Source organism: Meriones unguiculatus (assembly GCF_030254825.1).
Source record: "Meriones unguiculatus strain TT.TT164.6M chromosome X unlocalized genomic scaffold, Bangor_MerUng_6.1 ChrX_unordered_Scaffold_31, whole genome shotgun sequence".
Taxonomy (NCBI): domain Eukaryota; kingdom Metazoa; phylum Chordata; class Mammalia; order Rodentia; family Muridae; genus Meriones; species Meriones unguiculatus.
Window position 1 is genome coordinate 3,708,374 of NW_026843707.1, and position 13,325 is coordinate 3,721,698.

The window sequence follows — 13,325 nt, forward strand, 5'->3', positions numbered from 1 at the left end:
GAAGCGATAACTCCAATTCTCTCCAAACTATTCCACAAAATAGAAACAGAAGGAACATTACCAAACTCATTCTATGAAGCCACAGTCACCTTGATATCTAAACCGCAAAAAGACCCAACAAAAAAAGAGAACTTCAGACCTATCTCTCTAATGAACATTGATGCAAAAATACTGAATAAAATACTTGTAAACCAAATCCAAGAACACATCAAAGATATCATCCACCATGACCAAGTAGGCTTCATCTTAGGAGTGAAAGGGTGGTTCAACATACGGAAAACCATCAATGTAATCCACCACATAAACAAACTGAAGGAGAAAAACCACATGATCATCTCCTTAGATGCCTAAAAAGCATTTGACAAAGTCCAACACCCATTCATGTTTAAAGTCTTGGAAAGATCAGGGATAAAAGGCACATACCTAAACATAGTAAAGGCAATATACAGCAAGCCTATAGCCAACATAAAACTCAATGGAGAGAAACTTAAATCAATCCCACTGAAATCAGGGACAAGACAAGACTGCCCACTCTCTCCATACCTCTTCAACACAGTACTTGAAGTCCTAGCCAGAGCAATCAGACAACTTGAGGAGATCAGGGGGATACAAATCAGAAAGGAAGAAGTCAAAGTGACACTATTCACAGATGATATGATAATATACATGAGCGACCCCAAAAATTGAACCAGAGAACTAACTCCTCCAGCTGATAAACACCTTCAGCAAAGTGGCAGGATACAAAATTAACTCAAAAAATCAGAAGCCCTCCTGTATACCAAAGACAAGGGGGCCTAGAAATGAAATCAGGGAAACAACACCCTTCACAATAGCCACTAATCACAAAAAGTACCTTGGGGTGACACTAACCAAGCAAGTGAAAGACCTGTTTAGAAAAACTTCAAGTCTCTGAAGAAAGAAATTGAAGAAGATATCAAAAGATGGAAAGATCTCCCGTGCTCTGCTCATGGTTTGGTAGTATTAACATAGTGAAAATGGCCATCCTGCCAAAAGCAATCTACAGATTCAACGCAATTCCCATCAAAATACCAACTCAATTCTTTATAGACCTTGAAAAAATATTTTCAGCTTCATATGGAGAAACAAAAAACCCAGAATCTCCAAAACAATCCTGTACAGCAACAGATCATCTGGAGGTATCTCCATCCCTGATCTCAAGCTGTACTACAGAGCAATAGTAACAAAAACTGCATGGTATAAGCATAGAAACAGAAAGGAGGATCAATGGAACCAATAGAAGACCCAGAAATAAACCCACACACCTATGAATACTTGATTTTTGACAAAGCAGCCAAAACCATTCAATGGAAAAAAGACAGCATCTCCAACAAATGGTCCTGGTCCAACTGGATGTCTACATATAGAAAAATGAAAATAGATCCATATTTATCACCCTGCACAAAACTAAAGTCCAAGTGGATCTAAGACCTCAACATAAAACCAGATGCTCCAAATAGCTTAGAAAAAAAAAAGTGGGGAACAGCCTAAAACTCATTGACACAGGAGACAACTTCCTGAACAGAACACCAACAGCACAGGCTCTAAGAGCAACAATCAGTAAATGGGACCTCATAAAGCTGAAAAGCTTCTGTAATGCAAAGGACACCATCATCAAAACAAAACAAATGCCTACAGATTGGGAAAGATTCTTCACCAACCCTTTATCTGACAGAGGGCTAATATCCAGTATATATAAAGAACTAAAGAAGCTGAAAAGCAACAAACCAAGTAATCCAATTAAAAAATGGGGAACAGAGCTAAACAGAGAATTCTCGATAGAGGAATATCAAATGGCAGAGAAACACTTAAAGAAATGCTCAACCTCATTAGCCATTAGGGAAATGCAAATAAAAATGACCCTGAGATTTCACCTTACACCCATCAGAATGGTTAAGATGAAAACCTCAAGTGACAACACATGCTGGAGAGGTAGTGGAGAAAGGGGAACCCTCCTCCACTGCTGGTGGGAATGTAAACTGGTACAACCACTTTGGAAGTCAATCTGATGCTATCTCAGACAATTAGGAATAGCGCTTCCTCAAGACCCAGCTATACCACTGCTAGGTATATACTCAAAATTTGCTCAAATACACAACAAGGACATTTGCCCAACCATGTTTGTAGCAGCTTTTTTTTTTTTTATAATAGCCAGAACCTGGAAACAACCCAGATGTCCATCAACAGAGGAATGGATACAGAAATTGTGGCATTTTTACACAATGGAATACTACTCAGCAATCAAAAATGAGGAAATAATGATCTTTCCAGGCCAATGTTTGGATCTAGAAAAAAATCATTCTGAGTGAAGTATCCCAGAAGGAGAAAGACAAACATGGAATATACTCGCTTATATAGACCTACAAGATATGATAAACATAATGAAGTCTGTACACCTAAAGAAGATAAACAAGAAAGCAGACACGGGGTAAGATGATCAATCCTCACTTAGAAAGAAAAATGAGATGTGCATTGGACGTATGACAGGAGTCTACCGCAGAAATCATCAGAAAGACTCTACCAAGCAGCGTTTCAAAACAGATACTAAGACTCATAACCAAACCTTTGATAGAAGGGGAGTTAGTATGACAGGGAAAGGATAGGAGCCCCATAAGGACAAAATATAATCTGGGCACAGGGTTTTTTTTATGAAACTGTTTCTCCAACCAAGGACCAGATATGGATATAACCTAGAACCTTTGCTCAGATGAAGCTCATGGTAGCTCAAAAACCAATTGGTCTCCCATTGTAAGGGGAACAGGGACTATCTCTGACAGGAACTCAATGGCAGGCTCTTTGACCTCCCCACCCCCCAAGGGAGGAGCAGTCCTGCTAGGCTACAGAGGAGGACTTTCCAGCCAGTCCTGAAGATACCTGATAAAACATGGCTAGACGAAAGGGGAGGTGGTCCTCCCTAATCCGTGGACTTGGAAAGGGGAAGGGAGAAGCTGAGCGAGGGAGGGTGGCATTGGTAGGGAATAAGGGAGCGGGATACAGCTGGGCTACAGAGTTAATAAAATGTAACTAATAATAATAAACAATAATAATAAAAAAACTCTTTGAGAACAGACGTGATTATTTGGCTCCTTTTCTCAGGAAGCATTAAGTTGATGCTGTTTCTAGCAACACAATATAGGTATATGAAATTGACTTTTTCATGCAATTCTAAAATGCTGTATCTGGAAACAAAATAAACCAGTTTTTCTCAGCCTGGGAGGAATAAATGGGCATCCAAATCACTCACAAAAAAGTAAACAATATATAACAGAACAAATAACAACAACAGTGGTAAAGCCCAAACCCAAAACAATGGAAAGACAATAAAGTTTGAAAAATATTGTTTGGAAGAATCAAGGGTTGGGCCACATTGGGAGAAGAATGAGAAAGGGCAATGGGTTGTTAAAATGGCATAAGCCAAATGAGCCAAATCAACTGTATCACTACACTGTTTAGTCATTCATGTAAGATTCAGCCAAAAAAATTCTTGACTTGCATTGGTATTATATTCTGTCACAAATGGTTGGAGATCTCTGGAGAGATAAAGTCAGAAACTACAGGACCACACAAAATCATTGTTGACAAAAAAAAAAAAAAAAAAAAAAAGTGTGGCCGGAAAGGAAGAGAAAAAAATGACTGGCTCTTTGACCTCCCCACCTCCCAAGGGAGGAGCAGTACTGTTAGGCCACAGAGGAGGACTTTGCAGCCAGTCCGAAAAATACCTGACAAAAGCGAGTCATATGAAAGGGGAGGACGTCCTCCCCTATTAGTGGACTTGGAAAGGGGCAGGGAGGAGATGAGGGAGGGAGGGTGGGATTGGGGAGGGAATGAGCGATACAGCTGGGATACAGAATTAACAAAATGTAACTAATGAGAAAAATAAAATTATGGAAAAAAAAAAAGAATGGGAGACATTGTTATTACCTACTGTTTGTACCAGAACAACAGACTAACCAACTGTCCAACAAAACAAGGCATAGGTGAAGGAGAACAATATGAAGAGAATTTCCATAGTCCAAAATATTTTTCAAATTATCATGTGAAACTTTATGCTAGATAGTACCAATGTTCATTTGTGTGTGTGTGTGTGTGTGTGTATACATATATAACACAAAAAGTCACAAAAATGATATACGGTAATGCTGCATAATATTTAAGGAAAATTCAGTCAGTTATTAAGAATAAATCTTTGAAACCTACTTCATGTACATAATATGATTCTTGCCGGGATTCCATTTAAACAATATTACTCTAAGCTTCTGTTTTTGTTGTTCATGCACACAGACTTAATAATTTTTGTTTCCAGGGCAAACAACTGTACAACAGTTAACTATAACAAATTTAGCAATCTTATTCTTATTCTTCACAGATCATGTTAGAAAGAAAACCACAAAATATCATATTAACATTTCAGAATGTATTTGAAAGTAACGAAGGGAAACTGATTTAGTTAGCAACGCTAAATAAAACAGACAATTCCTACAGATGCTTTCGCTGTAAGACTTTAAATAAACAGTGAAAAATATTAACCATTTTAATTTCATAAACCAACCCTGAACTTCTTTTTCTGTCTGAGTAAAGTTTCTGCTTGACAAAACCTCTGGTAAAAATATATGTACGTTTTAGAAGCTCAGGGTATTTAATGGAATCACAAATGAGTCTTTTTACTGCTTCTGTTTCTTTCCTTTTTGCTCAACTGCTGAACAATATCAGGCTGAATAATACAACTTAATTTTTGTTCCCAGTTTGTCAGTTTCAAGTACAAATGCTTAGAATGCTTTGGTTGGATTCACAAGAAGGCTAAGACAGAAACACTGAACTTACTTGCCATTGTTTCATCAGTTCTCTGACTCCCTTGGAGTCTTCTGGGAGTTTCTCCTTACGGGAAGCATCCTGTAGGACATTGGCAGTTGTTTCAGCTTCTGTAATCCAGGAAAGAAACTTCTCTAGGTCCAGAGGGAACTGTTGCATTAATCTATGAGTTTCTTCACAAGCAGCCTCTCGCTCACTCACTCTGCAAAGAAACAAACAGGTAGATGGAATTCACAAATATGAGGATGGTATATGCAATGAACTCAGTAAAATGTGAAAAGATGGTGTGTTACTGAATCTCTCCATTTAACCAACAATCAGAATCCCAGGCTCTTTGTTTAATATTGATTTCTAGTTAATCTAAATGATTCTTCTTGGAGGAAGCCACACAAGTAGAATTGTTCAAAATAAAGAACAATGGTTCTGGGGATGTGACTTTATAGTAGAGTGTTTGCCTACTAAATTTGAAGCCCTAGGTTCAATCCCTGGGCAATCACTTAGAAAATGAATAATAAAACTGGTACACACCTACACAAGAGAGAGATGGGAAAGGAGGAAGGGCAGTTGGATGGGGAGAAAGAGAGAGAGAGGGAGAGAGTTAGAGTTCTGGCCTAACAATTTTGTTCATAAACATTCCAAAATATCTTTTTTTCAACTCTGAGTTTGTGTTGAAGTTAATCTTTATAGGCAAAACCTTAAATCCTCTTGCCATGCCTATCTTTGATATAACCCTGAAGCAAGAAACACAGGTTATATAAGTAAAGTAACAAGACAGAAAAATACAAATGGAGAGTTGGGAGATGAATATTAGAAGGAAAGTGGAAATATGGGTCAGAAAATGAGATGAAGAGACAAAAAGACTAAAAAGAAGAAAGACTATTTCACAGAAACAATTGTGCAAACTACCATCTTTCCAAAGAGCAGCATATTAAAAGTACTCTGTTAGGTCTGTAATGTATTACTTGATGTCTTCGAGCTGAAGACATTATCCAAAAAGAATGTTGAAAAAGTAGAAACTTACAAATCACACAGACAGTAGTTGAATTCCCAATATCCTTTACCAGTTGTGTGACACGGCTTATTATTAACTTCTCTAATTTCTCCTTTCTTCTTCTTCTTCAGTAGCTATGGCTATGAAGAACACCAACTTTACATATTATGACTACTTATTATTCTTAAAAAAAAATGTTAGTTCCTTCTGCCTACACCTTAGTATTTTAATTTTACAGTTTTTTTCCAATGGAAAATACAAAAGTTCCTTATGAGAATTTTAAATCATACTTTTCAATTATATGTATGTATGTAGAGTGGCTGTATGTATGTATTTATATACATACATACATATAGCATATAATATACACAGAAATGCCCTGAGCATAGATCTGCATAATAATACCTCAGAGGGGAAAACTGCCTTAAGCAATAACAGTTCCATCTAAGACGATTCAGGTAATTTTGTCTGAAATGAGGAAATTAGTACTCTATTTAAATGCCTTATTTGCCTTCTATGACTACACAAACACTTTCTGGGATTAAACATAAGCTAAAAATGGATTTTAAAAAATTGAACACTCGAATATGATACACGCTGCTGGTTAAGATGTGATTGTCAATAATTATGCAAAACTGCAATTTATTTTAGCAGCAACTTTATCATGGGATGTGCAAAGCAGGCAATATACAAATCCTGCGAAGCTGGCAGCAGCAAAGCCCCCAGAAGAGCTGTTTATTCATCAAGTTTTTGCTGAGCACAGTCTTTTACAGTGTAGTCTCAGCTCGCATACTGGATAAAAATCTTCTGTCTGCATTAACTGGTTAGAGAAGAGTGTAGGTTTATGAGGATACACTATTGGAAAAACATGACCATTGCATGAAGCTATTTATCAACTCCTAAATAAATGTTAATACTGTATAGGTAAAAAGGTACCATGAGGTTCTTGTTAGACAAATCTGGAACAACTGCAGGGAAAATCTGGAGGGGTGCTTTCCCTAGTTTGTAGGTAAAAACGTTAATCCAAACAGAAATACTTAAGTTGCTGGCAGTTAGAATTTCAAATTTCAGTGCCGTGGTTATGGCTTGGAAAATCTGAAGGTGAAAATTGGGCATGTAGCATACAGGGAAGCTCTTGAGTAAATGATGGAAATCAGTGGCACTGACTTACAAAAGAGGAAGTTTCATGCAGTTTTTCATTCTACCTTGAGCCTAAAACTCATAATAGAAATAAGTTGTCCTATTCTAGAAGATAAATGCTGGGTTATACACTGACTTATTTTTTAATATATTCCAATTTTAGACACAATAAAAAGACATTATGAAAGTCTCCCATAGCGAAACGTAGCATAGGAGATCAGAGAGTGTGTATTTTATTCTCAGTGTCATTTTCATGCTGAGGGGCACTCCAGGTTAGCTCCTCTGCCCTTAAACTAGAAACACCACTCACGTTCTGCTTCCACAGAAAGCAAAAAGTAAATAACTTTCAAAGCTGTATGCAGTAAGTCAGATGAAAGAACTCTATACAAACAACTTGATTTTCAGCCAGATCCTACCAGCAGATTTCTGCTTTGTAAATGGGACCATTAGGAAATCAGAAAAACTTCTTCAGGACAGGCACCATTTTTGTCAAAGATACCCTTGTGGTCTGAAATATTGATAACATCAGGCCTAATATTTTCTTTTTCAGGAAATACTTTAAAAGGAATTCAATGGAAGCAAGAGCAGAAAATCTCTCCAAGTAAGCTATTTTCCAAACCTCTTGGATCACAGATGCAACCGTTGTTTCCTTTTTATGTGGGGGTATTAATGACTATATAGTTAACCCTGGGTTCAAAATGTTAAATTTAATTTTAAAAAAATGTTACAGTGATTACTTTGGCATTCACTGGCTCCCCAAAATAACTTTCTAGATTTAAACTCTTCCATTTCTCTACTGCAGAAACAGAAAACATGGTCAGGTGATATGAAAATATATGTATTCTTATCCACAACTTTTGAAACAATAGAGATTTGGATTGTTAGATATCAGTTCATAATAACTAGAATATAGCAAAGCACAGAGGTTCAGTTTTCAAAGATGAAAAGACAAACAACATACTAAGATAAATTAGTCCTAAAATTATCATCATCCAAAAGAATGTATATCAGAGTACTATCAGTAAGCTATAAAAATAGCAATAATTTCATGAGGTCGTATAGTGGATAAAGTTACACTTTGTAAATACATGACTTCAATTACCCAGATACTAAGCACTATTGCATTTCACAGTACAGTTACAAAAGAGTCTTTTATATTTATATTCAACATTTTTGGATATAATAATATTGCACAAAAGTAGTAGTTTTAGATCTTAGGCTTATTCATAGATACAAGTAAATATTTATTTAAGACAATATTTTTGTGAGAAAAAAACTAACATAAAAATCATTCACTTCTTACATTTTACTACTATAAAATTTAAGATAAATTGAAAAGATTTTAAGATGGCCAATAGAGAAATGAATTAATCTCACAAAACTAGTAAGTCTTGGTAGATTTCAAAAATATGGACCTAATAATTTCAAACCTATTATGATGGCTCAAATCTGATCTATATGAAAAGATATAAGATTACAGGTAGAGTGAGCTTATTAAAACTTACCAAAATAAAGATTAAAAGTTTTTTTTTTTTAATGATTTTTTACTTTTAATTCCTGGGGAGAAAACAGCAGCTAAAAAGATCAAGATACTCAAAAATTCTTTGACAGCTTTAATTGAGGAAAATTTGAAATTAGAATTGCAAGAACAGAGGAAGTGCAATGCTTGGCTTCAAGGATTCCTGGTCCACTCATTGATTCCTATAGTATTTAACATTCTCCACCATTGACTTATTGAAAATTCCATAAGGGCAAAGCTTCATACCATTCCTGGCATTTAGTAATGTACAATAAATTCAATTAAGATCAATAAACCTACCACAAACTAGACATACTTTCTAAGAATGAAGACCTTGGCTCTAATTTTTAAAAATCTTAAAATCATTTATTGATGTGGATGCACTGACTAATATGTATATTTTGTTCATATTTTTTTAAGGAAAGAAAGGTTATAAATTTATTTCGCAAAAAGTTACAAAAGTAATAATTTGCAGCTACTCTTTTCTTTAGACAAAGCGAAATCTAAAAGAGAGTTCTAGTTAGAGTATATAGTTTTACACATGAAAAGAGTCTTTCCTTTGTCTAAGTGATTGTTCTTTTCCCTCTAGCAATAAAAGTGACATGGTAGACAGATTTACTGGCAGCACATTGCATTTAGTTGTCAACAGCTGAATTTCTGTTATTCTTACCGGAATGTTAAAAAAGAAAGCACACACAGAAAAGCACAACCTTTGTCAAAATTAGCTTCTAATTTTGGTAAATTTTCAGAATTCTTTCAAGTAGAATCCTGGTTCAGAGATATCAACTTATAAACCACAGTACACAGATACTTATTTGCTTTCTCTTACCCAACATATCTCTGCCTGCTCTGTCTTTTACTACCCATAAATTGGAAGAGTATCTGCTCTGTGACTCTGCTCCTGTAGTATCAAAATCATCCAGCATGTCATGGATGTGATGTACACAGCACCAGAAATACAACTTTCACCACCCGACAAGGTTCTATTCATTGAGATTCTTTGTCTCTCTGTATGAAATAGTTTCTAACCGATCTGATTTGTCATGCATCCAGCTAGTACTTCTCTACTGTACCCCCAGGAATGGACTGTAGCCTTGTAAATGCTGCATTTTGTTGATCTACAGGTCTAAATTTTTTTCAGAATAAACTAGTTTTTATCTCAAAGATATAAATGTTAAGTTGCCACTTATCTCTGTAAGAAGTGCATCTGTTTTTTTTCTTCTCTTTTTACTAAATTACCTGCCCAATGTTTATAAGAAATTAGTTTATATTTTTCTTATAGGTTCCACCTAAGTACCATTACATGGGATAAATTTAGACCAAATAATATTTTCTATGTTTTATATATGCAACTTCATGGCATTTGCCAAGATGATATTAAAAGGAAACTTATATAGCAATGGGAGAATATTAAATTGCTATTTTCTACAGACCATATGGTTCAATAAAGATCGTGGCAATAGACAGAAGGGCATAAATGACAGAATTTTAACAGATTTGCTACACACCAACGGTTCTTTAAAGGTTTGTTAGTTTCATCCAGTTTTGTAAAAGTAGCAACCATATCAATAAGAAAAAATTATCTTTCAAGAGAATATTTTTCTTCATTAATCACCAGATCATTTTCTACTTATAAAATTAAACAAATGTCACTAATCACAAAGTGAGAAAAATTCTGGAACTTAAGGCAAGAACTTTGACTATATCAGTAACTGAATAGAGTTCCTGGAAATTCAGCAGAGACAGCCTTGTCATGGGGAACTTCCATGACAAGAATAACAGAAAAGAATAAGTTTACATCCTAGAGCCCATTGAAATGCCTCTCTAAAATTTCATATATGCAGTAATCATCTTAATACCTGAATATGAAATATAATTCAATTTTACATACAAATATAATTAGCTGTTCATTGTGCTAACACATAATGCATTTCTCAGGAATGCGACCAACTGCTATAAAATATTTTAGATAGTAGTGTTGTAATTATTAAATTTCAAAATGAAATTTGTGTGAATAGATGTTTCAGTGGTTAAGAGCACATACTGCTCTTGTAGTTTTCACAATTCATATCAGGTAGATCACAGATTAATTCCTCTGATATATATGGGTACCTGCACTCACTTGCTCATACCTACACACAGACACACAGACAAACGCAGATTTAAAAATAAAATAAGTTTTAAAAAAGAAAACTCTCACGAGTTGACCACCATTTTCAAAAGTTACACTGTTGAGAAGCAATGTCACTCAATGATATTTGAGATGGGGCACCACTGTCACTTTCTATTTGTTAGTATTGTATTTGGTCGTATCATCTATAAAGTTATCTTCTGCTTCAATGTAATTTTGTCTTCATTGCATACTAAAATTATATTATTTTATTACAAGTGTCATGCTTTCTCTTTAAGATTTTCTTTTCACATGTTCTGAAACTGAGATTCACCACAGCAAACTAAGTGCTCCAAAGTATTTTTTATTTGAAAGGAGAGATAAAGATGGCTTTAGGTTTAAGAAGTTTGTAGGCCACTGACAGACAACCACTAGAAAACTTTAAGATGAACGCTATCAAGCAGAAAATAAATAGAATTTAAAAAGAGGGAATGAGGACATTTGCCTTCTGTGAACCCAATCTCGATCTTCATAGCTCCATAGAGAAAGAAATAGCATTTTAAAAATTGCTCTCTTTTACAGCCAGCTGTGACTGTCGGTGAATGAGAGGTCTACTTCATATACGAACCTGAATTAAAAACAGCCAGCCTTTTAGTCAGTTCAGACCCCACAGTCTTGATTACACTTGACATAATAATCATCATCATATCTTAAGACTCAAATCATCCTGACAGTGCTGCTCAGGGCTGCTTCTCCCAATTAGCTGAAAATTGCAGCCCAGCTCATCTTCTAAAGAAGTTTAGATTTATAATTTTGCTGTGGTGAAAAAGGAATGAGCATGATGGAGGGCACAAGTCAACTTTTTAGCTTTTATAATAAATATTTTAAGCTCACCAAAATTAGTTAAACCTGTTTGGACAGGACTGAAATAAAAATGTATTTTTCTTTTTCACTTTCAATTATTGCTGGAAAAAATATATAATGTTTAATATAAGTAGAACTTGGACTACAAGGGAGAGATAAACGAAAAATGTGAATATTCTACAAATAAACATTTTCAAAATGAGTAGCTATTTTTAGCAAAAGTTATATTAAAATAATTTATAGTTCATATGTAGGCATATATGTTGAAAAGGGTAAATAATAAAGGATAATTTTGCACATTTTATTTCCTTGAGTGTGGTATAGGGGATTTACAGCCCCTTGTGTGGGAATGGACAAAGTTTCTTTAAGTAACATTGCTCTCACGTCATTACATGTCGTCTTTTCATTTATTAACAATGCAGATTTAGGAGAGTCCAGAATTATATGGAAAGAATGAGGACTACAGTGTTTAAAAATGCTTTACAAACCTTGGAGTAGTTGTTAACAGGACATACATTAGTCACTAAGGATGTAAAACATATGGGCAGGAATGCGTATATAAGACTTTGACAAATCACAAAAGCTCAGAGGTCACGCTAGAGACAAGAAGCACTAAGGAGTGGCTAAGCAGTAAGCACTACCTAACAAGAGTGAAGGTGTAGTCAGAAAAAAATGCTTCAGAGCTGCACAAAAATGTCTTGTCTCTCCATGGATATATGGACTATAAATTATTTGGATGGGGTATTTTCTCCAAGACACTGTTTTTGTTTTTGTTTTTTAATAATTTTTATTTTTGTATATATTAATCACAGGTTACTTTGTATCACAGCTGTAGCTCCCTCCCTGTATCCCTCCCAATCCCACCCTCCCTCCCTCATCTCCTCCCTGCCCCTCTCTAAATCCACTGATAGAGGAGGTCCTCCTCCCCTTCCATCTGACCGTAGCCTATCAGGTCTCATCAGGACTGGCTGCTAGGCCACAGAGGAGACTGTGTTTTTGAATATGCTTAATTCACAAATATTCTGAGAGAAGTGAAAGAAATACTTACCTTTTCTATACTACAGTTGTATTCCTTTGTGATTTAGAATGGAGCTTTTAAAGCATTTTTTTTATGCAGTTGTTGTCATTTTTAAAAAGTAGGAAGGCCTAACGAGACATCTAATGATCTATAATACACAATAGCCTCTGAATTCCTTCCTAATTCCTTGTGGTATACTTTATTAAAAAATGTAATGGTGGGGCTTCTTAATAAATTAATTGATGGTTTTTAAGGATTAGTCAATGATCTGAATAATAAAAGTAACATTTCTTCACACATTTTTCTTTAGAAAGCAAAGTTGTCATTTTCTGCTCTCATTGCAATTAAATATTTGAGAATTGCTCTTAGACTCTGGAAATAACAGTTTTTAAACTACTATCTGGAAAGAAGTGTTCATATACATTTTAGATAAGACTATATAATGTACTACTATAATTGTCATGAAAATAATACCTACTCAGGAAAGTAGGACAAAAAATATAAATAAAATGAACTTTACAAAAAGTTGACCTTTCCTTACACTACCTTCCTGTTTTTTCTCATTTTTACATAGTTCAAAAATAAAGAAATTGAATTGGAAATCTGAATGTCTAGTATTTACCTTAAGTTACATAAATGAAACTGTCAAACTTTTCTCTCTTCTTTTTTAAAATAATTTTTATATATTAATTATAGTTTATTTACTTTGTATCCCAGCTATCGCCCTCTCCCTCATTCCCTCCTAATCTCACCCTCCCTCCCTTGATTCTTCTCTGCCCCTCTCTGATAGGGGAGGCCCTCCTTTGCTTCCATCAGACTCTAGTTCATCAGGTCTCATCAGTATATTCTTTCATCA

The 13,325-nt window shown here is 35.1% G+C and overlaps 1 protein-coding gene across 7 annotated transcripts in view; it reads right to left on the reverse strand.

Moving 5' to 3' along the window:
- Dmd (dystrophin) overlaps positions 1 to 13,325 on the reverse strand; it is a 2,365,055-nt gene that overhangs the window by 686,699 nt on the left and 1,665,031 nt on the right. For all 7 annotated transcript variants that reach the window (XM_060376797.1, XM_060376795.1, XM_060376794.1 and 4 more), the window contains one exon: positions 4,840 to 5,029. In XM_060376797.1, coding sequence (XP_060232780.1) covers positions 4,840 to 5,029 — 190 coding nt within the window. The remainder of the gene's footprint in view (positions 1 to 4,839; positions 5,030 to 13,325) is intronic.